Below are 24,968 nucleotides of genomic sequence, written 5' to 3'. Positions count from 1 at the left end.
TTGATATTCAAATCTTTATAATTACTAATTTGATGGCGAGATTACGATCGATCTATCGTTGCGTAAGCCATTTATCTCTCCTATAATCGCGTTAGACTTTCGAAACTCGATGCTCGTATGGTAATGTTTAAAAATTGAAAAGCCTACGCGACACCGTCGGCATCGAGCGATTTTCACCGATATAAGCTCGCTCGGGCACAGGCAAAAAATGCGCAAACCGTGTGACAGGCCCCAGTCGCGCCATCTGTGTCCCTTCGCGGCAGCTAACTGCATCGCCGGCAGCAGCAGCAACAGTCATCGAGTCTCGTGCTGCAGTGCGATAAACTCATTGGAGAGCGCGACTTGTTGCGAACTGTGTGTAAATATATATAACGCGCGTGCAGATAATTTTCTTATCCAAGGAACGGCGTTGCGCATACATGGTGGGGACAAAGCGCTGAAACCAAAACCTCCTATAATAGGCAACGAGCCTCTCTGACATTTCCTTTGCACTATACCAATAATATTAAACGCGATCGGCGACCGAACTGAATATAAAATAATGCTTGCATCTGACGTGTGTAAACATTGCGACATGTGCTCGACTTTCGTTCTCAGCAGCTGACTAAGTGTGAAATATACTTGCTTCGTCGGGCACTCAGTGATAAAGTGCCATTAACTTATTCCAGTGTGTGTTTAGCAATAAAAAAAAAAGAAACAATTGATCGATTAATTTTTTATTTCTTCGAGCTGTACGGTTATTACATGCTGCCGAGTTGGACAAGTACGCACGCGATGGATAATAAAAACGAAAGACGATCATCCAGACTGTTTTCTCGATACGCAGCGTTTCTGCAGCAGAGCGGCGAGAAGAAAAAAGCCAGCGAAGCACAAGTACGTAATCACCCCGAATTTTAATCGTTCCTCCATAAGTTTGTGTCCTGAAAATCCACGTAAATGAAAACTAGAAGTAACGCTCATCGAAACGTCAAAACAGCCATCTAAATCAGAAGCGATCGAAAAATACCGCAGGTTTCGAACGATTTCATACCAGTGTTTATTCTTGAAAAAGCCGTTGATTGCGATTAAATTACGCCTCGGAAAGAGATCGCGGGCCCCGCGACGAGAGCGATTCGTAATACAAGTCGGCGAAATGCTTGACCGTTCTGATATATACTGGCATTTTTTTACCAGTTTCAAGTTCTTTGGAATTTATGCGTATGTATACATCTGCTGCTCTCTCGCAGCAATAAAAACCATCACACATATTAAAAAGTTTCACCAATCGCACGAAATGCTGTGCTTGATAACGTTTTGTACACGCCCGCTTATTATTATTATTATTCTTCGCAAGGGTAAAGTATCGTATAATGTCCTTTGTTCGCTTCTAATTCATTGTAAGATAAACGACTCGGCGCATCTCGTTGTGCACTTATCTGGAAGTTACTAATTCATCAACGAGTTTTTATCTTCAATTCATTCATGATTAGTATCCCTTAAATAAATCATTTGTGTTTTGTGGAAATTAGGCTGAAATGATTATTTTCGAACATATTTTTTGAGGTTTCCACTAACAATTTTTTTTTAATTTAACGAAATCCCAGAAAATATGTATCAAAATTTTCATTAGCCATAAAATGAGTATGAGCTTTATTTGTAGGAAAAAACAACTCAATATTCTCTTCATATTTTTTATAATAAATAAAATTATGATGTGTATTATATACAATACTCTAATATTAATATGGAATCAACATTTTTTCATAAATAATCGTTTTCAACAGTCTTTGTAAGATATCTTGTTTTTTACAATAACTTGTCATTTGCACAAATTACTTCTAGTATCGAAATCAACTAATACAATTTTGTACTCCATATTCCCGTCAATTACAGTATGAACATATTGTTTGAATGTAAGTAATCGATAAATACTAAAGTCATCAACAAGCACACCAATCACAGTTTTTATTCAAGTGCTGATTAATCCTAAAATTAATAAATTAAAAAATATTTTTTTCGTACCACGTGCAGTGAATTCAACTTTTTGTACGTTTGGAAAGTTGAATTTTGTGTACTTTTATAATTAAATAGTGCACAATACAGAAGCGGGTTTCTTTTTGCATCTGTATCGCAATTTCCTACGCTTCCAGGAACGTATTTGACGGAAGCTATTTTACAATTTTTAACATTAAAGAATAGCATTAATTTTCTAAAATTATTTAATAATGAACCTTTTGTTATTTCATTCTGAAAAACTTCGGTGATAATCATCTCACGTAATAACAAAATCATATCGTAAAAAGCGGAAGCTTAGACAATGTTCAATGTGCTACAAGATTTTCTAACTTTACAAAATGTTGTTATAAAAATTGATTGTGCAATCTTTAAATCAATGCAAGAGCAGATGTTCTTGTATTAAATCAAATGCATTCGTACCAATTTTCACCTTAATTATTTTGTAAATGTGAAACAAATATAAAACAATTAAACAATTTTATTTCTTATGCTAGACAATAATGAGCTATGATTTTTGTCTAACTACTTTCCAGGTAGATAACGGTCTATCTTGTAAATACTGTATTTTTCTTTTACCCCATCTGAGCCAAACAAATCCAATGATAACACACAAAATACTCTCAATATAATATCCATCCAGAGTTATTTTACATGTGCCACCAGTTAATGCACAAGCCTAAAAACAATTTGAGTATTACTTGTTGTAATAAAATTTGACTAATATTTTAATTAAAAGTAATAACTCACTGCTTTTTGATCATCAGAACCACAAATGTTTGTAATATCATTACTGCATTGTCTACTTGTTAGAGAATCTACAAAATATAGAGCTGCTGTGGAAGGCCAATTACCTCCAAGATTGCTCAAAGTATTCAAAAATGTCATATAAGTTCCTCCAACAGCAGGGTCACTTATTCTGGCAAAGAAAGCCATAGCTGCAACAAACATGCAACTTGCACAAACCTGAAAACATAGTTAATTGATTATATCATACAAAATACCAATTCAAATTCTTCATTCAAAAGTGTAATTTTAAAAATGCACAATATTTTAAGTCATTATTTTTAAAAACATGAAAACTCTACATTCATTGAAAGACATTTTTTATGAATGCAATTTTTCCACCTTGACAATATGGAGTTACATCAAGAGTTTCATATCAGTTAATAATCACAGTTTCAGATCTAGAGCGAGTCTTATCAATAAATTTACTTAAAAAAGTTTAATATTGTGGAAATTTTCCTTCCTTATTGTTAGTAACCACCAATGAAAAAATTTTCAATTCTTAACTTACTTGATGAAGAAGATATAATGCTATGATTATACCAAAGAAGTAAAGGGGTACCTCTCCATTGGAAACAAAATATGGAGTGACCCAAACTAATAATGTGCCCACTAAACCAAAAATCAACCTGTAAAAAGTCAAATTTGTGTAAATTCAAAATAAAATTATCCAATCCTATTTCTTAAACTAAAAATTTACCTGTAAGGCAAAGCTTTGAGGAAAACATTCATAGACTTGGGTCCTGCTGTGTATTTTGATATGAATATTGGTAATAGAATTTGTAATGGTATTAATGGAACAGCCATTAATGCAATTTTTTCTTTTGGAATGCCAGCTTCAACCATTTTTAAACCAGTTACTGCATCACTGGCTGAGAATCCAATCTATATAAAAATAATCATCCATTATGTTTTTTTTAACATATTACTTGTATTTTGATTTTTGAGAACAAAATATCAACATACTTTAGAAGTCAAGAGAATTAATATTATCAATTTTATGTTTGGCAATTTCATTGTAGACCATAACATCTGGTATGATTCTTTGATATTAAGTGATTCATCTTTAGGACAAGCTTCTGCATCTTCTCGTTTAAATATTCCAATAAAAGTTGTAGCTACAATGAAAATACATCCCCAAAAGTAAAGAAATCCTAAAAACATGTTCAAAAGTTAAATTTTACTGGTGTACACAAAGGAAAGTAATTATATCACAATGAATACCTGGAAGTGTGATGAGACCTTCATCTGATGGCACTGACCTCAAGTAGGCATTGCAAAATGCTGGTGATTCAAAAGCCATCAAAATTACATAGCCAAGGAAAAAGCCAGCTGTTTGCCCAACACTATTACAGGTTGATGCATATCCTACATTACACCTGCAACCATTTTCAAACAAAAATTCTTAGTTTGTTTTATAAAATTTTCTTATTAAAATAAAAATTGATCACAAACCTCTTTAACATAGTAAGAGCCCAGCCATCCACGACAATATCTTGGGTGGCAGCGAGAACATTTAAAGCAAAAAATAGCACTGTTAATAAGCCAATATTTAATTCATGGCCCTCCGTTTTTCCTAGCCAATTATCTACATGTTTGGACAAATATAACATGAAAATTCCCATAATGTATTGAATGGGTAGAAGCCAAGTTTTTCTTCTGCCAAACTTTGGTATAAAAACTGCATCAACGATTGGAGCCCAAAGTAGTTTCATAGAAAATGGCCACATTACAAAACTGAATTCAGCCTGAATTAAATAAAATTATAGATTATTATTTATAAAAATCTTATAAAAATCTTAGTTAAAACTCTACCTGTTGACGATAAGAGACACCTCGGTTTTGCAGCAACATGGGAATGGAACTGCATAATCCAAGGGGTATCCCCTGGAGGAGATACAAAAATAATAGAATGGCAATATTCTTTTCATCTCCTTTGATGTTGCTTTTCTGTTCAGCAATTTGGCCCTGTGGCACAGGCTGTTGCTCGCCGAGCTCGACAGCCTCCTCCATAAGGTTGTACTCATAATCCCTATCTGCTCGTCTCCGCATCTTGGTTTTTGCACTCTTCCTCTTTCCTCCTACTACCATGTATTATCTCTATTATCTTCAATCAATAGTAGCTAAGCTGCAGTGTGTGACACATGCACACACGCTCTGCTATCAAATCAAGTAGATCATCAACGATTACATGCATGCAGTCCACTGATAGTGTGCTTTATTTAAAGGCAGAGACTTGTTTCAAGCAGTAGATTTTGAACCAGCTGTTTATGACAACCTATAATACCTTAACCTCTTCAATCACAAAATGTGCACAATATTGTAGCAGACATTGACAGCTGCTCTTATCCAAATATTATAAATGATGATTATGGTAATTCATTCGTTCGATCGCGTAAGTCCACGTCATGTCACTACTGAACGACTATAGTGGCAGTGAGTTGCGTGTATACTACACACCGTAGTTCTACCCGCATGTTCGGCAGTTTCCGATTTTGTGACTGACGCTGCTGCTAGTTGAAAATGACAGAGCAATCGAAGGACAGCTTCAGTTCTTGCTTGCACGAAAGATGACTGAATTAAGTTGCATAAACTTCAATATCATTCTCAAAATGCAATTTTTTCCTTCTTTTATTTTGTTTACACGCACAAGAGCGAAACGGGCAAGTAGGAATGACTCTTCGTGTACCGAGCTTGTGCCGTGCGAAAAACCAACTATAGATAATGTACATACATCGGCGCACATGCTGCCACGTTGTTTTCATCGCAGACGACCGAACACGAGCGGAAACAGACGAGCGCTCGGTTAGGCATTGCGTGTTGAGGTGTGATTCGGGCTCGCCGCGACTCCGAACGATGCGTTCGAGCGCAGTAGGTCGAATGGCATAGCAGGAGAGTCGGTGCGCAATATTTAATAATGCATCCTTATCTCTATATAAGAGTCAGATATTTAATTTGCAATCGCATCCAAATATTTGAGAGCGTTTGAAGGATGGGTCATGATCAATACGTCGTTTATTTTACAACGAAAATAACAAATAATTGTAAAATTATAAATCCGAAAAACTGAATGATACGGAGGAAAATTTCAGCGTAGTCACAGTTTAGAACAAGGAAGAACAACTAAATTGAAATATTGTTTTCCTTATCACACTCGATGTCATTGTTATTATATAACTCGGCGTAAAATCGTCAGCTCTTATTTTTACTCCATAATGATGGATCATATGGTAATAAGATAGGAGTAATCATAAGCAAGGATGTAATAAGTAAAAATAGGCATCTACGTTTGTTTGTGAGCTTGTTTACATTTATGCACGCGCACTCACACACACACATATATAGACGCAGACGCGCTTTTAAACTTTGTTTCGTCTTGATCTCTGATTTTCCGAGTAAAAGCAGAAACGATCGTAAATCAGAACGAGCTTTAAAAAAACCCGACAACAATAATGAGGTTGGTTTATTCGAATGCTCCGACTCTCTGCTTATATTCTACACAGAATTGTATCTTGTCGATCGTTCTCGAAATGTTTGTAATCGTTCGCTGCGATTTTTGGGCTCGATCGCACGAAATCGAAGGTTGTGCATCGAGAATTTGAAAAGTATTTTATACACAAGAGAATTTCGCCGGCCGCCCATTAACGTGGTTCACTGGCTTTTACGCGTTGCCTAAAAATAATCTTTACGAAATTCTGGTTTACAGCTCTGGTCTGATGGCGATGGCGTTCATTATTATATTCACGTATAATGCAGACCGAAAGTTTGCAACACACGTACATATGAAATAGGCGCCGTGCTCAGCCACAATCAGCAGCGGCAGCAGCGCGAGTAATTTAAAAATCACGTGCAAAATTACACGCTCCCGTAAGCATCACCGTCTATCTCTCGTCGCCTCTCGTGCTCCGTACGTCATTCGCGCGATATCTATATATAGATATATTATATTGTTAAATTAACGTTATACGAGCCTCGTGTGTGTGTGTGTGTGTGTGTTTGTCGGTGCGCGTATATGCATACCACCACTACGCGTTCTCGATTACCCGCAATATAGATATAGGTATATTGTACGCGGTAAAAAAGTGCGAAAGGTTTCGGAGTAGCGCAGAGCAGCGCGGCTATAGCTCTGCCTTGGTCGCTGCGGCGAACCGTGGGTGTGACCAGTCATTGAGTCGCAGCCCGTCACAGCGGTAAGTTCGGAGTTTCTTCTCTATACGTCGCGTTAGCGTTGAATTTATGCCTCGGTATATATATATAGACTATATAGATATCGTACACATAAATAGAGGTGATTAGCCGGTTCTCGCTAAATTCGTAATCGTTCGATTATCTCGAATCGCTGATCGCGCGCTGAGCACATCTTTATTAGGCGAACTTTGGGCGCTTTTGAATGTGCGTTACCAGGACCAAATAATACCGTAGCATTGCGGTTCGATTGCTCCGATTTTTACTGTGTGTCGAGCGCGAGAGTATATGTGTGCCGAGTGTATGTGCGTGCGTCTTCGGTCCAACTATCTCTCTCGTTTATTTGTGCCTGTGTACACTTTGTATTTTCTCAATCGTTCGTGTGTGAGTGACAGATTCTCTATACATTACTCGTACATATTATTGTTGTGCGGACGTGTGACCTGCGTCGTCTTCTGGCATCAATTTATAAAAGTGTATATCGCGGCGCGCGCGCGTGTGTGTGTGTGTACATAACACAATCAAAAAAGGACCATGACTGATCTCTTGCGTATAATTACACGCTGAATGCATGTGTGTGTGTATGTGTGCGTGCGTGTGAGCGTGAGTGTGTACAGTGTGTCGGCGACTGCAGCAGCAGCACAAGCCGCCGGCAGTATACTTTGCGGAGCGCGTCTAGTCCCCTCTGACCCGCTTATATACATTTACGATTCGAGAAATCGATACTAGCTAACCCATATAAATAAAGGAGTTTAAGTACTACCTTTTTCCCATTGTAATTATTTTTATCCTTCGCGAATATATTTGTAAGGGGAAGGAAGGAGCAAGGCTGTAGCGCGCAAGATTTAATCAACGTTTTTTTGCCTGACTATTTTCAGATTAACGTGAACCAAGTCCCAAGCATCGGCAATACTGTCAAAATGTCACAACAACAGTACTATCCATTCAAGGTGAGTTTTAAATTTCACTTTTTTTTTTGTCTTTTCATGCGTACATCGTTTAACGTTTTGCGAAATTTGTCTGCTCTTGAAATTTATCGCTATCCGAAATTTTACCGAGTGCACAGTGAATAATATTAACGATAATAATCGAGCGATCTTTCGCATTGTCTATGGCTCGCACATATGCGGCAAGAGCCATCGCCGCTTATTTATGCGTCATTCTTGACATACTTTTCAACTTTTTTCTTTTTCTATACTTCTTTTCAACGTTACTTTCGCTTCTTCGATATTTTTCAAGGTTTATTTTTGGATAAGGTGTGTGCGCGACCAATATATCATTTCGCGAAATACCAATTGGGATGTAATACGCCGGTTTAGCAATTTTATCAAACGCGTTACGTGCGATCGATAAACAATTTTTTTTGTAAACACTTAACTGGAACCGCCCGGCCTGGGGAGAGATCAGCAACTTTGCGATCATTTATATTTTTACGTTAAAAAATAAGCATCGGAAATATGCGCGCCGAACTACGATCGATGACGGACACCCAAGCTCTCGCCACGAGGCGTACTTTAACGACTCGTTCAAAGAGCACAAGAAATATGTTTTTTTTTGTTCACGATTTTTGACGTTTTCGTCGTCGTTTCTGTTGCATAGTGCACGCCAACGGTCTACCCGGCCGATCCGTTCGACGCCAACGCCGACGCGGCGGTGCTGCGCAAGGCCATGAAGGGCATCGGCACCGACGAGAAGGCCATCATCGACGTGCTGACCAAGCGCGGCATCGTCCAGCGCCTCGAGATCGCCGAGGCCTACAAGACCCTCTACGGCAAGGACCTCATCAACGACCTCAAGAGCGAGCTCTCGGGCAAGCTCGAGGACGTCATCGTGGCGCTCATGACGCCGCTGCCCCACTACTACGCCAAGGAGCTGCACGACGCCATCCAGGGCCTGGGCACCGACGAGGAGGCCCTCGTCGAGATCCTCTGCACCCTCAGCAATTACGGCATCAGGACCATCGCCGCTTTCTACGAGAATGGTATTACATAGAATGCTTATTCTTATAATTATGACGATGCGACTCGCGATGACAATCAACGTCTTTGAGTCAACTTTTTTTTTTAAAAAATTATTATTATTCGCGAGAGCATTTCGCAATGCGTAAACGAGCTGTTTACGCGATGAATCACCTTCGTTGATGAGATCGATGCTCGTGCGATTATGTTGCTGGTTACCATGATGTTTATTGCATACTTGAGAATTCCACACTCGCAACTTATGCGCACTGCGTGAACTTGAAGCGAATATTGTATTCAATGATGTAGACAATAGATGATAGTAGTTGTAGAGAGAGAGGGAAAGAAATCGCACGAGTCTATTGTACAGCTATTATACAGAGACTGCAAAAATGAAGCTCGACGAATTGGCTCTTCTACTATATTCTATACTAGTTGCGCTATGTAATTGCAAGCATCATGACTGACTTTACTAGCGCGTGTCTACTTATGACGGATGCTGTATAGCCCCAGCTAAAGTGATGTCATCGATGCTTTTGCCACATTAACGTGCTCGCTATATATAATACATATAACACACACAGCAGGCGATGAGCCTTCGCTTCTGCGAATCGTACACGCGAATATAGATTTTGTATTCCGAATATATGTATTATGTGTTTCGCAATTATACCGATGCAAATTGCGCGAACCAAGGCCAGTTCCTTATTTCCTTTCTATACATCCGCAGTCTATCATAAAACTTTGGAGAGCGATCTGAAAGGAGACACTTCCGGCCACTTCAAGAGGCTGCTGGTTTCGCTCGTGCAAGCCAATCGTGATGAAAACCAGGGCGTCGATCATGCCCAGGCCCAAGCCGACGCTCAAGCTCTCTACGAGGCTGGTAATGCTCAAGCTCTTAACTTTTCCTATTTTTTTCCTGTACGTGCTATTCACGCATTATATTGATTAAATTTTAATTGGATTCGTTAAAAAGGTGAAAAACAATGGGGTACCGACGAATCGCAATTTAATGCCATACTCGTGACTCGCAGCTATCAGCAGCTCAGGCAAACCTTCATCGAGTACGAGAAAATTTCCGGTCACGACATCGAGACCGCCATCAAGAAGGAATTCTCCGGCAGTATCGAGAAGGGTCTGCTTGGAATCGGTAATTTCAACCTCACCACGCATTTATTTTGTTACAAACTACATACTAATAGTCTTTTGCTTCCAGTCAAGTGCGTCAAGTCGAAAATTGGATTCTTCGCCGAGCGCCTGTACGCAAGCATGCACGGAATCGGCACGAAAGATCGCACCTTGATTCGCATCGTCGTTTCGCGAAGCGAAATCGATCTGGGAGATATCAAAAAGGCCTTCGAGGAGCGCTACTCAAAGTCCCTGGAAAGCTGGATTGCCGTAAGTGCCACATGATTTTTATCCCTTGGTCTCTTTTTTTCCATTATCTCTTATTTTGTGCGTTATTTCATGTTATTGTACGAATAATCTTTGAAGCTAATCTCATTATCGAACGTCCAAATGACGGCATAGCTATCTTTCACGAAACACTTTAAAAAAGTGATTAACTTACTTTCCATTCAACCTGACACCTATAAACGAAGAGTCTCTACCATCGAGCTTTTTATAACTTTTCATTCCTGATAATTTTTTATTTAGATGGCTGAAATAGCTAGATTATGTTCTTGTTTGTTGCAGGGTGACACTTCCGGCGATTATAAGAGAGCTTTGCTTTCGATCGTATCGAATTAAAAAACGCAAAAAAAATTAGTTACTGCAATATGCTCGAAACAATTCTTAAACGTCCAAGAATTGTTGAGTTAATATTAGATCTCTGTAACAAAGTCGCTTTATCATCGCATAGCGCCGAATGAGTCTTAAAAATATTTACCAGTAAATACGCTTATACGATATGTGCAGTGCTTAATCAATGTGTTCATGAGAAAAAAAAAAACCAATTTAAATGGCGATGCTCAAAAATTACATGAAAGATTGATTACTAAGAGATGTTGAATTAAAATTCGTAGTTCTTTAACTTTTATGGATAGCTTTACAAATAATGGAATATATTTTCAGTCTCGTTAATCATGATTTCATGTTTATTGGTGCGTTATACATCAAAGGAATACATACATTTACAAAAATGTACCAATTATTTATTTTTATATATTTTTCAATGTACAATTTCGTATTGTAAATGACAAAACATACTTACAAACGTAAAATACGTTTTTTATGAATTAATAACTTAATTTTTTTGAACAAACCAATATAAAATGGGTATAAGAGTACATATGACTCAATTATGTAGATATATCAAAGGCCATGAATGAATCTTAATCACAGTACAATGAAATTATTGTTGATCAATTCAAGTCAAATGAATAAAAAAACTTTCTGACTTTCTATTGAAACGAATATAATCAATTGATTTATATTTTTTATTAAATTTTTGAAAAATGACCATTATTTTTATATAATATATTTTTATTTTAACTACATATGCAAGGTGTAATTTGTCTATTGTATTATACTTATTGTTAAACCCTAATGATGAATAAACCGGAGTTAAATGGAAAGAAAGTTAATGACTTTATTTATACAAAATATTTACAGCTCAAGGCGTTTTTAAGCTTACCAATGCTATTTACCTGTAGAAAAATTAATTTAAGAACAATTTTTCTATTTCAGGGTGACGTTTCGGGTGATTACAAACGTACGTTAGTGTCACTCGTGGAAGGAAATTCCACAGAAGATTGAAAGTATTCCGAGAAAAAGTGCAATTATGAATCTAGATAACGACTTTATATTGTTACCCTTTATATCGTTTATTTAAATGTTGTTCACACTTTATGACGAAAAGATTCAACAGATCTTACGCCGTCTTCGGTTATCTAAAAATGATAGAAAAAATTTAAAAATAGAATCTCAATGTTAATAAAATTATTTTGTATGTATATATATGAACATCTTAGATGTTGTTAAATGTAAATTATATTGATGCCTACCAAAAAAGTGACGGATATTTCAGGCATAATCGGACTCTTTAGTAGACGAATCGCAAACTTGTCATCGCTTATTCTTGTCGATTCCAATTTGTTGAAAACGACTTCAGAAACATAATGGCCACCTGCTGATGCATAAGACGAGTTTCCGTCTTTGTCCGAATGGGTTACAATTTCATTTGTAATAACAATCTTTAAAAGTTGAAATATTACAAGTGTGACATAAAACGTCTTTTCATTAAATAAAGTTTGTGGATTTGATATTGATCTTACGGCTATGTCATGTTTGATTGCAATATAATTCAAGTCATGTAAAACTTTGGAAAAATAAATTGGCCTGATTGAAGGATCATCAATGCTACAAATAATTGGCATAGACAAGCTATCTATGATTATGACCTTGACCTAAACCAAAAAATGATCAGATTTTCAACTGCCTTGGAATTATACTAATAGTTTTTGATTTTTTTGTTACCTGTTTACCATTAAATGATATATCTACAGCTTCTTTCAAGTAGCTTATGGCTTCTAAAAATTCGTCCAACGAAGACGGAGATAAAAGTTGTATGTTTTTCAATACTTCTGATTCTTCCAAAACGATTTTACCAAAAAAGTTATTGTATCCTTTGATTAATTCTAGAAATTAATGAGAATAATCGAAAAGTATTGTTAATTTTTTTATTTAATGATTTAACTGAAATTGTATGTAATTTGAACAAATAAAGTAAATAATTAAATAATAAATATATCTATTTATTGCCACAATTTTTATATACATGTGTATTATATTACAAAATATTTATTTATTTTTCAAATATAGTCTATTTTGTAAAAGTAAAAAATAAAATATTAAAATATAACAATATTAACTTTGCCCTAGCATTGAGTAGGGATTATTAGCATCATAGTATGGTTCATCATTTTCAAAGTCCATTTCAACATTTTGTTCCTCTTCTTCATAATTAGAATCATGTGTATGACGTTTATTTTTTTTCTTTTTTTTAACAACTGTGCTAACTGTTGAATGAAATACTTCTGGACACATCTTTTCCATAACTTGTGTAATTGAAACATATAATTGTAATAAACTAGTTGAATGTTGGAGTAAACTTTTGATATAATCTTCAACACTAGTTCTAGTTTTAAAATTTTTGTAAACATTGTACAACAAAGTTCCATTTAAAAGTTCAGATACTTTTGGAGATTGATATGGATATCCAAGCAAAGCATTCAAATGAATAGTATGCCTCAAACAGTTTTGAAATAATGAAAATGCATGAACAACGGATATATGAAATTTTTTAGGATTTATAAGAACAGCATTATCAATACTGAAATTAGATAAGAAAAACGAAAATGCACATAAACAGTCATCAAAATCTATTAGACCTTGTGCTATCTGAACAGGCATATTTATGTCTAGTTTCAAAAGTGAAAGATTTTGTCCTTTTTGATTAGATTTTAAATTTATTAAGCGACTGCCATACTTTTTGTCTAAGTAATTTTTAGATCTAATGAATCCAATTTTGTTATCAACTATATGAAATAACATGGTAAATAAAAGAGTATGCATATGATGCTTGGTTGCAAATTGTGCATTAGCTTCTTTGGACCAAAACTTAATTGTAGCTATGTACAATCTCCAATTTGGTGGGAATTCTTTTAATAATTCATCATTAACTCCAAGAATATTGTCTATGATTTCTTTTCTTGTTGTAAGAGGAAGATTACGTAGTTGTTCAAGTTTTGGAAGATTGCAGCCAAAGATTTCATCATTACACATTAGCTGAAAAGTGTTAATTTTTGTGAATCCTGATCGAGTGATATATTGCCACCCATTTGCATCAGGATTACCAGATGCTAATAATTTAAATATTACTTGAATAATTTTTAAACTAATATGAATGCAAGTAGCTTGACTAAAGTCTTCTATTTGTACAGGACAAACATATAAATGTCTCATGACTATATCTATAAAGTAAGATGGAAATTCTGATGCTTGAAATTCCTGTATAAACCAGGAAGGAGCTCTTTTTCGTAATTCATTTTCATTTATAGATGGGACCACATCTAAGTCATCATTAGGAGTACTCTCTTGATCATCTTCATCAAAACTCAAATCAGATCCATCATCATCTGTTGAAACTTGAATAATTTTTAGATTAAACACATCTTGTGAAAATTTATAGGGTTTCATTGATACTTTATTTATTGCTTCTTGAATAAAATCTTGTGAGAATCCCAAAGAGTACAACATTCTTGGAGAGGCAATTAGGTATCCATTTATTATCATTTCTATTATTTCCACAATTTTTGGTCGTCTTTTTGGATCTAATTTACTTAAAATGATAGCTACAGCATTATCTAATGTCTGGTTCTGGAGCCATTTGAATACTGCTTCAATTCTGCGCTGCTGGACATTATATTTTCTTTTTGATCCTTTTGCAAGTTTTAAAGTCAAGAAAAAGTCTTTAAAAGTAGTTCTTTTTATGTAATCATTACCTAAAAGCGTTGCAGCTAAAGGTAAAACAGATTTATCCATTCCTGGAAATCTTTGAATAAAATTGTCAGGTTTGAACAATTTACAAGTCTTCATGAGTCCACCATTTGGTGCTTTACATGTTCCTCTGTCTAAGGTACAAAATGGTATATACATAACATCAAATATGTAAAAGTCAGAATCAAAACTTAATATAGGACAATTTAATAATTTTGCCACTGAAGCGATATCTTCATCTGCCTCAAATAAACACTGAACGCACTTGATACCTTTTTTAGCAGCAACTTCTTTGAATACCTCTTTCATCAATAAAGGAAACACAGGAGTCTGAACTTTGTGGCTTGGAGACATTTTGTAAGCTGATAATATTCTGTCATGAGTTCGACGAACAATAGTTTTCATTTTTTTATCTTCCGATCCTCCATCTATGAGAATCAGAGGTGTGATCTTGCAATCCAGTAATTCTTGAAAAAATTTCGACACACAATAGGCAAATTTGTCATAATCGCCTCCAAAACATTCATTTCCTTTGGCTTCTCGAGAGTATAATTGCGAGGAAATACTATTACCATCGATGACCAGATAAGTGTTATGCAGATGATAATTTATCAAATGAATATCTGCATTATTCATATATGTCCATAATCCCTGAATACCCATTGTGTTAAATGATTCTTACAAATGACAGCGAAAACTTTATTTTTCGTATTATTATGAACCAAAGGCTACACTGTTTATACAACAAGCAGAAAACACGCACTCGTTAATGAATATTACACCGACAAGTCGTCTGCACTTGTGTTTACAAGCACGTACTATACAGTGCATTTATGAATGTATAATTTAGTTTCGGCGATGACTACATTGACCCATAAGTGCCACGCGTTCAATATCATTAAAGGCGTACATTTTGAAAAGAAAAAAATTCTGAATTAATTCGAAGTAATTAACAATGTGAGTATTAACTTGGTGTAGCTTATAATGAGATGTTTTAACATTATTTTTCAACCTTAATTTACTACACGATTCTTTGCATTATATTTCGATAAAGAAAAAAAAATTTTTAAGTAATAATATTTAATAATTATTGAACACTGACAAACCATAAAAAAATATTTTAATTTTAATGTGGCATATGCAAATAAATGTATTTCTATACAGACTTCAAGTCACTGCGATTCTTAGATTATCATCGTATCAAGTTGTCATTCGGGGAATCCTACAGCTTATTGACACCTTATTGTTCAACCTTACCGTACATTACATAGCAACGTCAAGGGGAAGAACAAAGGCAACGATTTCGTATCAAGAAGCTTCAAGAGGCTCGTAAAAAAAAGATTTCGTCAATTGTTTAACTCTTCGCCTCCGATACTCAAGTATGAACAATTACTAGAATCCGCGATAAAATTTCGAATGCTCCTATTCAGCTATTGGCAAGAATTTTCGCGCTAAAATCACGCTATATGTGCGCAGGCACGCGAGTCGGATATCAGCAAGTAATTCTTTTTTAATCACTTTTCAGTTCAGCAGTTCAACTGGACTTGAATGCACTCGAGCAACAGGTTTGCATAAGAGGCAAAATATTATACTGCTCCTAACATTAATCACTTGGAATTAATATTGCAATAATTGACAAGATGAATCGCAAATTATACACAATCGACGACGTGAGTAAATAAAGATTGCTAATTTAAATTTTCAAGTAATATAAGCCTTAATTTAAAGTCTAATTAGAGTTTTATTTATGTGGTGTAAATTAAAAATTTGTAAGTGACATAACCTTTGACACAAAAAAATGTATAGTTCAAATTTAAAAATTCGCATACTTAGTTGTAATAATGTAACACATCTAACAATATCAATTAACTATAATTTTAGTTCCCGAGTCTGAAAGCCAAACATGTGCATATCCAAGATGAAGCAACAGTTTTGAAAAAAATTAACATTATGATAAATGGAGGGAGTGATAAATTACAAGTAAGTTATTTAGTCAATCATAAAAAATGTAAAATAAAATTGTTTTTTTAATGATTTCCAATTGTTTTAGGTAGTTACAGATTTTGACTTTACTTTAACAAAGACCCATAAGAATGGCAATAAAACACTTAGTAGTTTTTGTAAGTATTTCTTGTTCTTGAAGTATTTTTAAATCTCTTATTTATTGAAACAAATATTTTTAGGTATATTTGAAAAATCAAAGCAATTGCCAGAGGCTTATTTCTTAGAATCTCAAAGATTGTTAAATAAATATAGACCTATTGAACTGGATCCTAAAATCCCTAAAGAAGAAAAAATAAAAGCTTTGGATGAGTGGATGAATCTTTGTAATGATTTGTACCAAGGACTTCATTATAATATTGATGAATTAGATAAGCTTGTTGAAGAATATGGTGAAACTCTTCGTGATGGCACTATTGAATTATTTGATCATTTGAAAATTCAAGAAGTTCCTGTCCTTGTATTTAGTGCAGGACTAGGAGATGTAGTAAAATCAGTTTTGAAGCATCACAAAATTCTACATGACAATGTTAACATTGTATCAAATTTCCTCAAATTCAATGGAAATGTAACAGAGGGTTTTCAGAATCCTGAAAAACTATTACATGTTTATAACAAAAATGAAGAATCAGTGGATGAAAAATATCATGAACTTTTGAAAGAACGTACTAATATACTGCTTATGGGTGATTCTTTGGGCGATGCTAATATGGCTGATGGAGCTAGTAAGGAATCAGTAATCTTGAGAATTGGATTTCTTTATCATCATGTGAGTACTCTTGAGTTACTTTTAAATCATTTTTTAACTCAGTTATAACATTTTAGACATACTCTTTACAGGTTGAAGAAAATTTACCCCTATACAGGGATACTTTTGACATAGTTTTAGTTGATGATTCAACAATGAATATCATTGAAGAAATATTAAGTCCAGTTTCAAAAAATTTTTCAACTACATCTTAATGTAATAAAATATGTAAAAACTTTTGTAAAAATATAAGATACTTGAATAAATTAGCAGATTATATTTTAAACTCATGAAAATTGTACAAATTATTAGGATGACTCATTCCTCTTTGAGATTCCTCGCGAGTCGAGTATGTTTTTTATAAACACGCGCTATCTGTTTTGCACTTGCTTATGTTGGATGTATCACGTGCGCAGGGTATTTAAAAATACTCGTGAGAAATTCCAACAACGGCGCTACTGTCGCTCTCATTTAGACATTGCAGAAGAGAAGCATATAGAACAATTACAATTCGACATATGTATACGGATTGTGTGTCACTTCCTATTCCTTAACTACTCCAAATTTCCAATGACAACTGATAGATCTGGCATCACCTCAGTCACACTCAACGGCACCCACTGCAAACTACTCGTTGACAAATGTTACTCTTGTTACACATGGAATTCGAGCAAAGTTCTTCGACCTTACAGTGTATTTCTTGACCGTCCAACAAGTGCCAGTGCATTAGCTTCGAAATTTTTTCAAGATCAAAATTGAACTTCAAGGCAGTGGAAACAAAAATGAAGCGCATCATTATGAACAAGTTTTTTAGCAAATTCGCAGCAACAAAAGAGTTCAAGATTGACTCGGTGAGTACATATTTCCAGACTAACGGGAATGACACATCTTATTATTTATGTTAATGTTATGAAATGATTGTGCATTTGACAGAAGATTTCAGGGTTATACATTGTGTATATAGTGCACAATACACACACCATGTTCAGGTTAAAGGGGCTTTCATGCATAAAACACCGCGATATTTGAAAATTATTTGGTTCTAATTATACGTTTGAACATTAAAAGTCAGTATTATAATGATTAATACTCTATGAAATAAAGTTGATAAATTATTTTAACTTTTGTAATACTTGTCATTCAAATAATATGCCCCCAAAATGAGTAACATTTTATGATACAGTTAAATTTTAGTATTAATTTAAATTAAATATAGATAAAAATGGAAGTCATATATCTTATCCATGTTTGCTTACAGATTGCGGATTCACTCTTATCAAGTAAAGTTCATTTAAAAGATGAGGCAACAGTGTTTGAAAAGATCAATAAAATAATTACAGATGGACCTGAGAGACTCCAGGTAATGCCTGCAAAACTTTATAATCATTACTTAAAAATTATTATGAATTTTACACGAAGCTAATAATTTTTATATCATTGATAGGTGATTACAGACTTTGATTTTACGATAACCAAGCAACACGAAGAAGGCCAGCCTATGCACAGTAGTTTTTGTACGTATTCTTCAAAATAGTTCAAAATAAAAATGAACTCTCGCAAATAATACTTGACTGAATTCTTATTACTTGTTTAGGTATATTCAAAAAGTCAAAACAATTGCCAAGTAGCTATTTAGAACAATCGAGAGTATTATTCGAAAAATATCGGCCAATCGAGTTGGACCCGCGCGTCCCTCGAGAACTTAAAGCCCGCTTGCTCGACACGTGGATGACCTCGGCGCACAGAAATTTAAAGGGCATCAGATTCTCTCGGGGCGAGATGGAGGGTCTTGCCGAGCAGCACGGCAACGGCTTCAGAGAACGTACCAAAGAGCTGTTCGAGCGGCTGCACGCCAAGCAAGTTCCTATTCTTATATTAAGCGCCGGACTGGGGGACGTCGTCGAGGCGTTGCTGCGCCGACAGGGAATTTTGTACGATAACATACACATTGTGTCGAATTTTTTGAAATACAACGACGGCGACGTTCTGGATGGCTTCAAGAGGCCGGACAAGGTTCTGCACGTGCTGAACAAAAACGGCCACGCCGTCGACGAGGAATATTTCGAAGTTTTGAAAAACAAAACGAACGTATTACTGATGGGTGATTCATTGGGCGACGCCGATATGGCCGAAGGGGCCAAAAATGCCGATAATATTTTGAAAATCGGTTTTCTGTATCACCACGTAAGTGCAATATCATATAGTCATCTCACAATATTTTATAATTTTTAGTCTAACAAATGATTTAAATTTCACAGGTGGAAGAAAATTTACCATTGTACAAAGAAACTTTTGACATAGTTTTACACGACGACCAGACTATGAACGTAGTATTGGATATTTTGTCCCCTATAATTTAAGGGTTAATTACTTAATTTATAAGAAAGTGGCTATAAAACTGTAGCTCAACTTAACAATGTGATCATACAAATTTTTTCGAATCTTTTTAACGACTGTTAACTATGAACAAATTCATATTTTTATGATGTTATAACGCACAATGATTATTATAATAAATTTACTATAAACACGAAATTCTGACGTTATTTTCCAAGACTCGTAAAAAATATCAACTTCAGGAAGCCCATTGCAAGGCCACCTGAAAACGACGACAACCCTTGCTCCGTATCGCAAGCATTGCAGAAGCGTCTTAAAACACACACACCAGCCCCTATATACGGAATAAGCGCAGCCTCGCAGCGCGCAAGCTCGGAGGCACGACTACTGGCTTTAACGGCGAAATTGCCACTTAGCAGAAAGCTTCTTTGCACTGTAGGGTCGATTGTTGACCAGTGTGCACACGCGTTAAATTTTTATCGATCCGTAAATTTTCTATAATATATAAAAAGCTTAGATTTTTCACACCTCCCGTGCGCGAGTGTTGTTGGACGCGACGCCCAAAAGTTTCGTGCGACAATGACGAGAACAAATTCTAAAGTTTACATCAACTACAAACTGCCTTTAAAATGACAAGAGAGCACGACTACCGTCTGACCTCGCACAGCATTCATATACGTCGTTCATTCATCCTTTCAACACAGACAGGGAGTGGAGGTGTGGGGGTGCGTGTAGGTATATAGGTGAGTACATAATAGCGTGCACAGTAGACGCACACACATACACACACTCACTAGTTCGCGTGTATGCACAACTCCGTTATTATATTATCAATACGTGCGAGAGCGTATAATCGAGGAGGTATACGTCACGGCGTTGTTATCGAGAGAGAGAGAGAGAGAGACTCTTAAGGCATACATGATTACTTATCGATTAATGTGCTTTCAGGCGCGAAATCGCGATCAGCAGCTTTTCCCCCATTCAAGGTGAGAAAAAATGTGCGAGGAGAGCGTCGAGCTGCACAATCTCTTTTTCTACGCGAACGCGTGTCACGTCTGCAAGAGCAGCGGCAACGAGACCCAGCTGAAGAAATGCAGCAACTGCAAGATGATCTCGTACTGCAGCAAGGAGCACCAGAAGCAGCACTGGCTCCAGCACAAGAATCTCTGCCGAGTCCTGGCCGAGCTCATGGACGAGACGGACAAGTCGAATCCCCTCGAGGGCCACAAGGACTGCGGCAGCCAGGACTGGGTCAAAGCCAAGATGAATCTCATGCTCGTGGCCAGCATGAAGCTCAATCGCAAGCTCCTGCCCTACGAGGAGGAGATGTTCAAGTTCCCGAAGGCTTGCTACGTGTGCCACGAGACCGACGTCAAGCTCCTCGAGGACTGTCCCTCCTGCCCGTGCGCGAGCTTTTGCCACGAACATCGAAAGGACCCGCACCACAGCGCCGACTGCGACAATCTCAGTCTGTGCTACGAGGTCGACATCGCGTCCACCGTCTTCATGCGAGAAGTACCCAGGAACAGCGTACCCTACCATACCGAAATGGCTTATCTACCCGCTTCTATCAAGCACTTCATTGATCTCTATTGTAACGAGGATAAATCACTTTGTATTTCTAGTAACATAACGATAGCGCATACGTCGGAATATCTCACTAGACCATTGACTTTGCTTCATGCAATGGAGAAATTGGATCACACGGTTGAATCGATTCTGACGGTGCATGTCATTGGTGCGAATATGCTCGAATACGACGGAGTTGAAATATGGGAAACACTTTTGCATTGGCTACCTTCTTTAACTATTCTAAATATTATATTAATCGGACCAGAATTAGATAGCAATATTGAAAAAGTTCAATGTAATATTTGTGATTGTTGCATTGAAAAGGGCATGAAGTTATACCTCGAAACTCATGGTCTTTTATACAAGGAATATGTTTTCAGTGACCAATATTCAAAACCTAATATAATTGTTGGATATAACATAGGCATTCATGAATGTGAAAATATTAATTCACCAGCAGACTTGTGGTCACCAAGTATTCAAATCATTCCAGAGCAAAGATGCCCATTCGTTTTAACTTCTTATACCATGGATGAAGCTCTTAAAGAGCACAATAGAATGTGTGACATTTTCAAAAGAAAAATAACACCTCTGTCATGCGAAAGAAATAAATTTTCCAGTCTAAGGCCTCATAGAGATTATGAAACTGAGGGAGTTTATTATCAAAATCAATATGTAATCATCTATAGAGATTTCAAATGATTACTACATTATTAATGAAATTTAATGTTAATCCAATAAGAATTCTATTTTTTCTCTTTGATGTTTAAGCATGAAATGTGTATGCATAATGATAAAAAGCAAAATCAAAGTTTCCATTAAGTGAATTTAAAAAAAGCTTGTACATTTATTATGAGACAAGTTGAAATAATTTCATTAGAAAGAATACTTTTTTTAGTTAAAGTTTTCACGCAATGGCACATTATTTTCAAAGAAATTAAGTGAATAGTTTTTTATTTATTTTTATTTAGAATATGCCCAAAAAGAAAATTTTCATTTTTAGCAATCTAGAAAGTTAACAATTGAAGTAATTTATGTAATTTATAAATTGAATGATTACTTTCGAAATGAGTAACTGACTTTTTGAATCTTGAACATTATTTCAAAAACAAATTGAAAAAAAAAATTTCCAACGAATGATACATTTTTTCCTTGTTCGTATTATATTTATTATAAACTAACATATCAAAGAGTCATCAAAAGTCAATATATGCACATGGATAATAACATTTATTTAGTATTTTAAGAATTTATATAAATGTAAATTATACTGGTACTGTATAAATTAGTGTATAGTTAAACTTTCCTTTTTAAAACAACTATCAAAACAGTTGTTATCCACAATTACAATAAGTGTTAACTAAAATTAAAATTTGCAAAAATTATTGCAGCAAGTAAGTCCAATACTTTTTATCAATTAGTACTGATTTGATAAAATTTAAAAAGAAATCATGAAGTTAGTTTAAAAATTAATTCATTTCTATCATTAGAATATAAAAAAATTAATTATTATAACAAAATTTTGCAATGAAAAATTATAAAAAAAATAGTACCTTAATGGGCCATAGCGCTAAAAGCAATTAAAATGACTTTGTGATTTAAATTATTAAGATTTTTTTAAAATCATGTATATTGTATTTTTAACATATACATGTTATACGTACATCTGCCAAACCACCAACGTACAAATATAACATTAAATAATTCCAACGAGTACAAAAACCAAACTAGATGTAATTTTATAAAATAGAATTACCTTTGAATCTTGTAATAGAAGCTCCACTTCTGGTATCTATGTAAATAGCTCTACCATTCAAGCCACTATAAAGTTCGTTCAATTGCACTGAAATGCAAAGTTGCATACTGAAAAGTATAATACTTGTTAAATTTATGTTTCAAGAATCATGAAAATAAAGGCATTGATTGTTAATAAATGCACTGCCACATTCCAATTACCATATTTGTGTTTTTCCTGTATATGGTGCCCCACTTATCTCAGTTATTACTCCACAATTGAACCCATCATCCAACATTGCTTCTAAGTCTAAGCAACAAACACCTATTTTTTGTCGTTTTTTTTCATACTATAAAAAGAAAAAATTATAATAATTGAATGAAATTATTCTAAATTCACGATTTCAAGCGATCAGCTATTTCATTTTTTACCTCCCAAAGATCTAAAGCAGCAATATGTGGAATTTTCAACCTCTTTTCAAGTTCTGCTTTTTTCAGACCTATTTTGCGCAATGCATCTGTTGAAAAGTTATCATTATTATTTTCTAAAGTTATGAAATTGTTCACGACGTGTGAGTTTACCTTCACTATTCAAGACATCTTCAATAAAATGAAAGCCTCTGCTTTGTAGCTCTGCAATTGTTTGAGCCGGTAAATCTAAAGTTGTCACTGGTTGGAACATCGTTAAAAGTCTTCAACATTAATTGAATTTTATAAAACTCGACATAAAAGAGACGACGATGTCATTACTAATGAAAACTATTCGATAAACCGATTGTCGCTCGTCGGTTCGACGCGATGCACATAACACATTATACTTCGAAAACAAATGAAATTCTGCCGTCTGCCAATCATCGCGAGTTTGAAGCATATAGCAGAAAGGCGCGCGATCGTACAATAATAATAATATACAATTGGGATTCGCGCGTAATGAAAAGGCGTCTGCAGCGCGTATGGAAATACATGCGAAAGTCGAAACTCACTTCAGAGTACTTGTTTGAATAATGGAGATTTACAGTTGGCAAGGCTACAGTTGGCTGGGTTGCAACGACGTCCACAATCGTCATACAAAATCATCACAATTATACTAACCAAAAACAAGGAGTGTTTGAGTCGTGAGTAGGCAGTGAATATCTCTCCTTATTTGACCATAAATAAGAGTCAACCGTTCCGGAGTTTATTTCGTTACTTTTGCAACGTCAAGTGATTATCAAGTATGATTATATTTTTGGTTTCTAGTTTAGTGTTATTAACGTAGGTAGACGGTATTAATGAATGTTTTTTAATTGATTCTTTATAAAGGATAAATTCAAAATGGAGCAAATTTTACAACAAAAGTTGGCAGAGATCGCGTCTCACGTAGAAAAAAAATTGGATGATGAAATTGAAAAACTCGATAATTTAACCATAGATGACATTGAGCAATTACGAGAGCAAAGACTAAAAGAAATGAAAAAGTTGCATGAACAAAAGCAAATATGGCTGTCAATGGTAAGGATTCGGATGCAAAATGATTCAGTTTTCAATTCTAATACAAATTATTTATAATTTTTATATTTTCAACAGGGACATGGTGAATACCAAGAATTAAAGGAGGAAAAAGAATTTTTCGATGCTTGCAAAGCTTCAAAAAAAGTGGTGTGTCATTTTTATAAAAATGATTCAGAAAGATGCAAGATTGTTGATATGCACCTGAAAATACTTTGTAGAAAACATTTAGAAACTCGCTTTGTGAAATTGGATGTGGAAAAGTCTCCATTTTTAACAGGTAAGTTTCAGTGGGCTGAATCATAATGTGCTAAAAGTAATCAAGTCCCTTGATTAACATAAATTTTAATTTATGCTTCCAGAACGCTTGAGAATCAAAGTAATTCCTACAATAGCTTTGGTGGTTGATAGTAAAACCAAGGATTACATTGTTGGATTCACAGACTTAGGCAATTGTGATGATTTTTCAACTGAAGTTTTAGAATGGAGAATTGCACAAGCCAGTGCTATCAATTACAGTGGAGATTTGCTCACTCCACCGGACAACATCAAAATGCAAAAAAAACCAGTGAATAAGAAAACTATTCGGGGAAGAGATTCAGATGATTCTGATTCAGACTAAATACTGAAGCCAGGTTTTTTTTGTTTCAATATATAATCACTTGAAT

At 35.2% G+C, this 24,968-nt stretch overlaps 8 protein-coding genes across 17 annotated transcripts; 5 read left to right on the top strand and 3 right to left on the bottom strand.

Moving 5' to 3' along the window:
* The first annotated feature begins 392 nt into the window (after nt 1-392).
* Nucleotides 393-12,008, top strand: LOC106650471 (annexin B9-like). 9 transcript variants are annotated; one of them, XM_014368484.2, is made up of 7 exons: nt 393-873; nt 7,842-7,913; nt 8,563-8,944; nt 9,652-9,804; nt 9,898-10,071; nt 10,138-10,319; nt 10,617-11,497. In XM_014368484.2, exons 1-7 carry the CDS (start codon nt 745-747, stop codon nt 10,668-10,670), a joined length of 1,146 nt encoding a protein of 381 aa, XP_014223970.1. In that variant the 5' UTR covers nt 393-744; the 3' UTR covers nt 10,671-11,497. The 9 variants fall into 9 exon arrangements, with proteins under 9 accessions (XP_014223970.1, XP_014223968.1, XP_014223972.1 ...); XM_014368482.2 differs by lacking the exon at nt 10,617-11,497 and adding an exon at nt 11,610-12,008 and having other exon boundaries at nt 394-873; XM_014368486.2 differs by lacking the exons at nt 393-873; nt 10,617-11,497 and adding exons at nt 6,730-6,968; nt 11,610-12,008.
* On the bottom strand, nt 1,691-5,525 carry LOC106650469 (acetyl-coenzyme A transporter 1). The gene is made up of 8 exons (XM_014368480.2): nt 4,594-5,525; nt 4,234-4,526; nt 4,003-4,157; nt 3,745-3,932; nt 3,479-3,663; nt 3,290-3,407; nt 2,743-2,958; nt 1,691-2,671 (listed from the first exon to the last, which is right to left on the bottom strand). The coding sequence occupies exons 1-8, from the start codon at nt 4,867-4,869 to the stop codon at nt 2,501-2,503; spliced, it is 1,602 nt and encodes a 533-aa protein (XP_014223966.1). The 5' UTR covers nt 4,870-5,525; the 3' UTR covers nt 1,691-2,500.
* On the bottom strand, nt 11,893-23,603 carry LOC106650472 (DNA repair protein RAD51 homolog 3-like). 2 transcript variants are annotated; one of them, XM_014368490.2, is made up of 7 exons: nt 23,395-23,603; nt 23,245-23,330; nt 23,035-23,162; nt 22,835-22,941; nt 12,399-12,559; nt 12,197-12,328; nt 11,893-12,115 (listed from the first exon to the last, which is right to left on the bottom strand). In XM_014368490.2, exons 1-7 carry the CDS (start codon nt 23,492-23,494, stop codon nt 11,900-11,902), a joined length of 930 nt encoding a protein of 309 aa, XP_014223976.1. In that variant the 5' UTR covers nt 23,495-23,603; the 3' UTR covers nt 11,893-11,899. The 2 variants fall into 2 exon arrangements, with proteins under 2 accessions (XP_014223976.1, XP_014223975.1); XM_014368489.2 differs by having other exon boundaries at nt 11,893-12,328; nt 23,395-23,596.
* LOC106650468 (protein asteroid) lies at nt 12,755-15,216 on the bottom strand. The gene has a single exon (XM_014368479.2). It carries the CDS (start codon nt 15,081-15,083, stop codon nt 12,789-12,791), a length of 2,295 nt encoding a protein of 764 aa, XP_014223965.1. The 5' UTR covers nt 15,084-15,216; the 3' UTR covers nt 12,755-12,788.
* Nucleotides 15,946-17,253, top strand: LOC106650474 (7-methylguanosine phosphate-specific 5'-nucleotidase-like). The gene is made up of 4 exons (XM_023462351.1): nt 15,946-16,090; nt 16,302-16,400; nt 16,471-16,540; nt 16,604-17,253. Exons 1-4 carry the CDS (start codon nt 16,061-16,063, stop codon nt 17,236-17,238), a joined length of 834 nt encoding a protein of 277 aa, XP_023318119.1. The 5' UTR covers nt 15,946-16,060; the 3' UTR covers nt 17,239-17,253.
* On the top strand, nt 17,573-19,704 carry LOC106650473 (7-methylguanosine phosphate-specific 5'-nucleotidase-like). The gene is made up of 5 exons (XM_014368491.2): nt 17,573-18,020; nt 18,428-18,529; nt 18,614-18,683; nt 18,764-19,353; nt 19,428-19,704. The coding sequence occupies exons 1-5, from the start codon at nt 17,952-17,954 to the stop codon at nt 19,527-19,529; spliced, it is 933 nt and encodes a 310-aa protein (XP_014223977.1). The 5' UTR covers nt 17,573-17,951; the 3' UTR covers nt 19,530-19,704.
* LOC106650470 lies at nt 19,918-21,967 on the top strand. Its single transcript, XM_014368481.2, has 2 exons — nt 19,918-20,249; nt 20,455-21,967. Exon 2 carries the CDS (start codon nt 20,503-20,505, stop codon nt 21,778-21,780), a length of 1,278 nt encoding a protein of 425 aa, XP_014223967.1. The 5' UTR covers nt 19,918-20,249; nt 20,455-20,502; the 3' UTR covers nt 21,781-21,967.
* A 245-nt stretch (nt 23,604-23,848) lies between the features above and the next one.
* Nucleotides 23,849-24,942, top strand: LOC106650476 (thioredoxin domain-containing protein 9). Its single transcript, XM_014368495.2, has 4 exons — nt 23,849-24,026; nt 24,115-24,303; nt 24,379-24,580; nt 24,663-24,942. The coding sequence occupies exons 2-4, from the start codon at nt 24,127-24,129 to the stop codon at nt 24,920-24,922; spliced, it is 639 nt and encodes a 212-aa protein (XP_014223981.1). The 5' UTR covers nt 23,849-24,026; nt 24,115-24,126; the 3' UTR covers nt 24,923-24,942.
* The last annotated feature ends 26 nt before the right edge of the window (nt 24,943-24,968 follow it).

Source organism: Trichogramma pretiosum, unplaced genomic scaffold (assembly GCF_000599845.2).
Source record: "Trichogramma pretiosum strain Unisexual culture from Peru unplaced genomic scaffold, Tpre_2.0 scaffold3, whole genome shotgun sequence".
Lineage (NCBI taxonomy): Eukaryota > Metazoa > Arthropoda > Insecta > Hymenoptera > Trichogrammatidae > Trichogramma > Trichogramma pretiosum.
Note: the sequence above shows the minus strand (reverse complement) of the source record. Positions and strands in the feature narration are given on the sequence as shown.

Excerpts from the sequence above, each read along its gene's own strand:
- LOC106650471 (XM_014368482.2), top strand. The coding sequence starts at position 745 with ATGCTGCCGAGTTGGACAAGTACGCACGCGATGGATAATAAAAACGAA. Across the intron at positions 9,805-9,897 it reads TCAAGCTCTCTACGAGGCTG|GTGAAAAACAATGGGGTACC; the intron begins GTAATGCTCAAG and ends TTCGTTAAAAAG. Across the intron at positions 10,320-11,609 it reads CCCTGGAAAGCTGGATTGCC|GGTGACGTTTCGGGTGATTA; the intron begins GTAAGTGCCACA and ends TTTCTATTTCAG.
- LOC106650469 (XM_014368480.2), bottom strand. The coding sequence starts at position 4,869 with ATGGTAGTAGGAGGAAAGAGGAAGAGTGCAAAAACCAAGATGCGGAGA. Across the intron at positions 3,664-3,744 it reads TAATTCTCTTGACTTCTAAA|ATTGGATTCTCAGCCAGTGA; the intron begins GTATGTTGATAT and ends ATTTTTATATAG. Across the intron at positions 2,959-3,289 it reads CATTATATCTTCTTCATCAA|GTTTGTGCAAGTTGCATGTT; the intron begins GTAAGTTAAGAA and ends CTATGTTTTCAG.
- LOC106650468 (XM_014368479.2), bottom strand. The coding sequence starts at position 15,083 with ATGGGTATTCAGGGATTATGGACATATATGAATAATGCAGATATTCAT.
- LOC106650474 (XM_023462351.1), top strand. The coding sequence starts at position 16,061 with ATGAATCGCAAATTATACACAATCGACGAC. Across the intron at positions 16,091-16,301 it reads AATTATACACAATCGACGAC|TTCCCGAGTCTGAAAGCCAA; the intron begins GTGAGTAAATAA and ends CTATAATTTTAG. Across the intron at positions 16,401-16,470 it reads GAGGGAGTGATAAATTACAA|GTAGTTACAGATTTTGACTT; the intron begins GTAAGTTATTTA and ends CAATTGTTTTAG.
- LOC106650473 (XM_014368491.2), top strand. The coding sequence starts at position 17,952 with ATGAAGCGCATCATTATGAACAAGTTTTTTAGCAAATTCGCAGCAACA. Across the intron at positions 18,021-18,427 it reads AAGAGTTCAAGATTGACTCG|ATTGCGGATTCACTCTTATC; the intron begins GTGAGTACATAT and ends GTTTGCTTACAG. Across the intron at positions 19,354-19,427 it reads TCGGTTTTCTGTATCACCAC|GTGGAAGAAAATTTACCATT; the intron begins GTAAGTGCAATA and ends TAAATTTCACAG.
- LOC106650470 (XM_014368481.2), top strand. The coding sequence starts at position 20,503 with ATGTGCGAGGAGAGCGTCGAGCTGCACAATCTCTTTTTCTACGCGAAC.
- LOC106650472 (XM_014368489.2), bottom strand. The coding sequence starts at position 23,494 with ATGTTCCAACCAGTGACAACTTTAGATTTACCGGCTCAAACAATTGCA. Across the intron at positions 23,163-23,244 it reads CTGCTTTAGATCTTTGGGAG|TATGAAAAAAAACGACAAAA; the intron begins GTAAAAAATGAA and ends TTCTTTTTATAG. Across the intron at positions 12,329-12,398 it reads TATCATTTAATGGTAAACAG|GTCAAGGTCATAATCATAGA; the intron begins GTAACAAAAAAA and ends TTTTTGGTTTAG.
- LOC106650476 (XM_014368495.2), top strand. The coding sequence starts at position 24,127 with ATGGAGCAAATTTTACAACAAAAGTTGGCAGAGATCGCGTCTCACGTA. Across the intron at positions 24,304-24,378 it reads AGCAAATATGGCTGTCAATG|GGACATGGTGAATACCAAGA; the intron begins GTAAGGATTCGG and ends TATTTTCAACAG. Across the intron at positions 24,581-24,662 it reads AAAGTCTCCATTTTTAACAG|AACGCTTGAGAATCAAAGTA; the intron begins GTAAGTTTCAGT and ends TTATGCTTCCAG.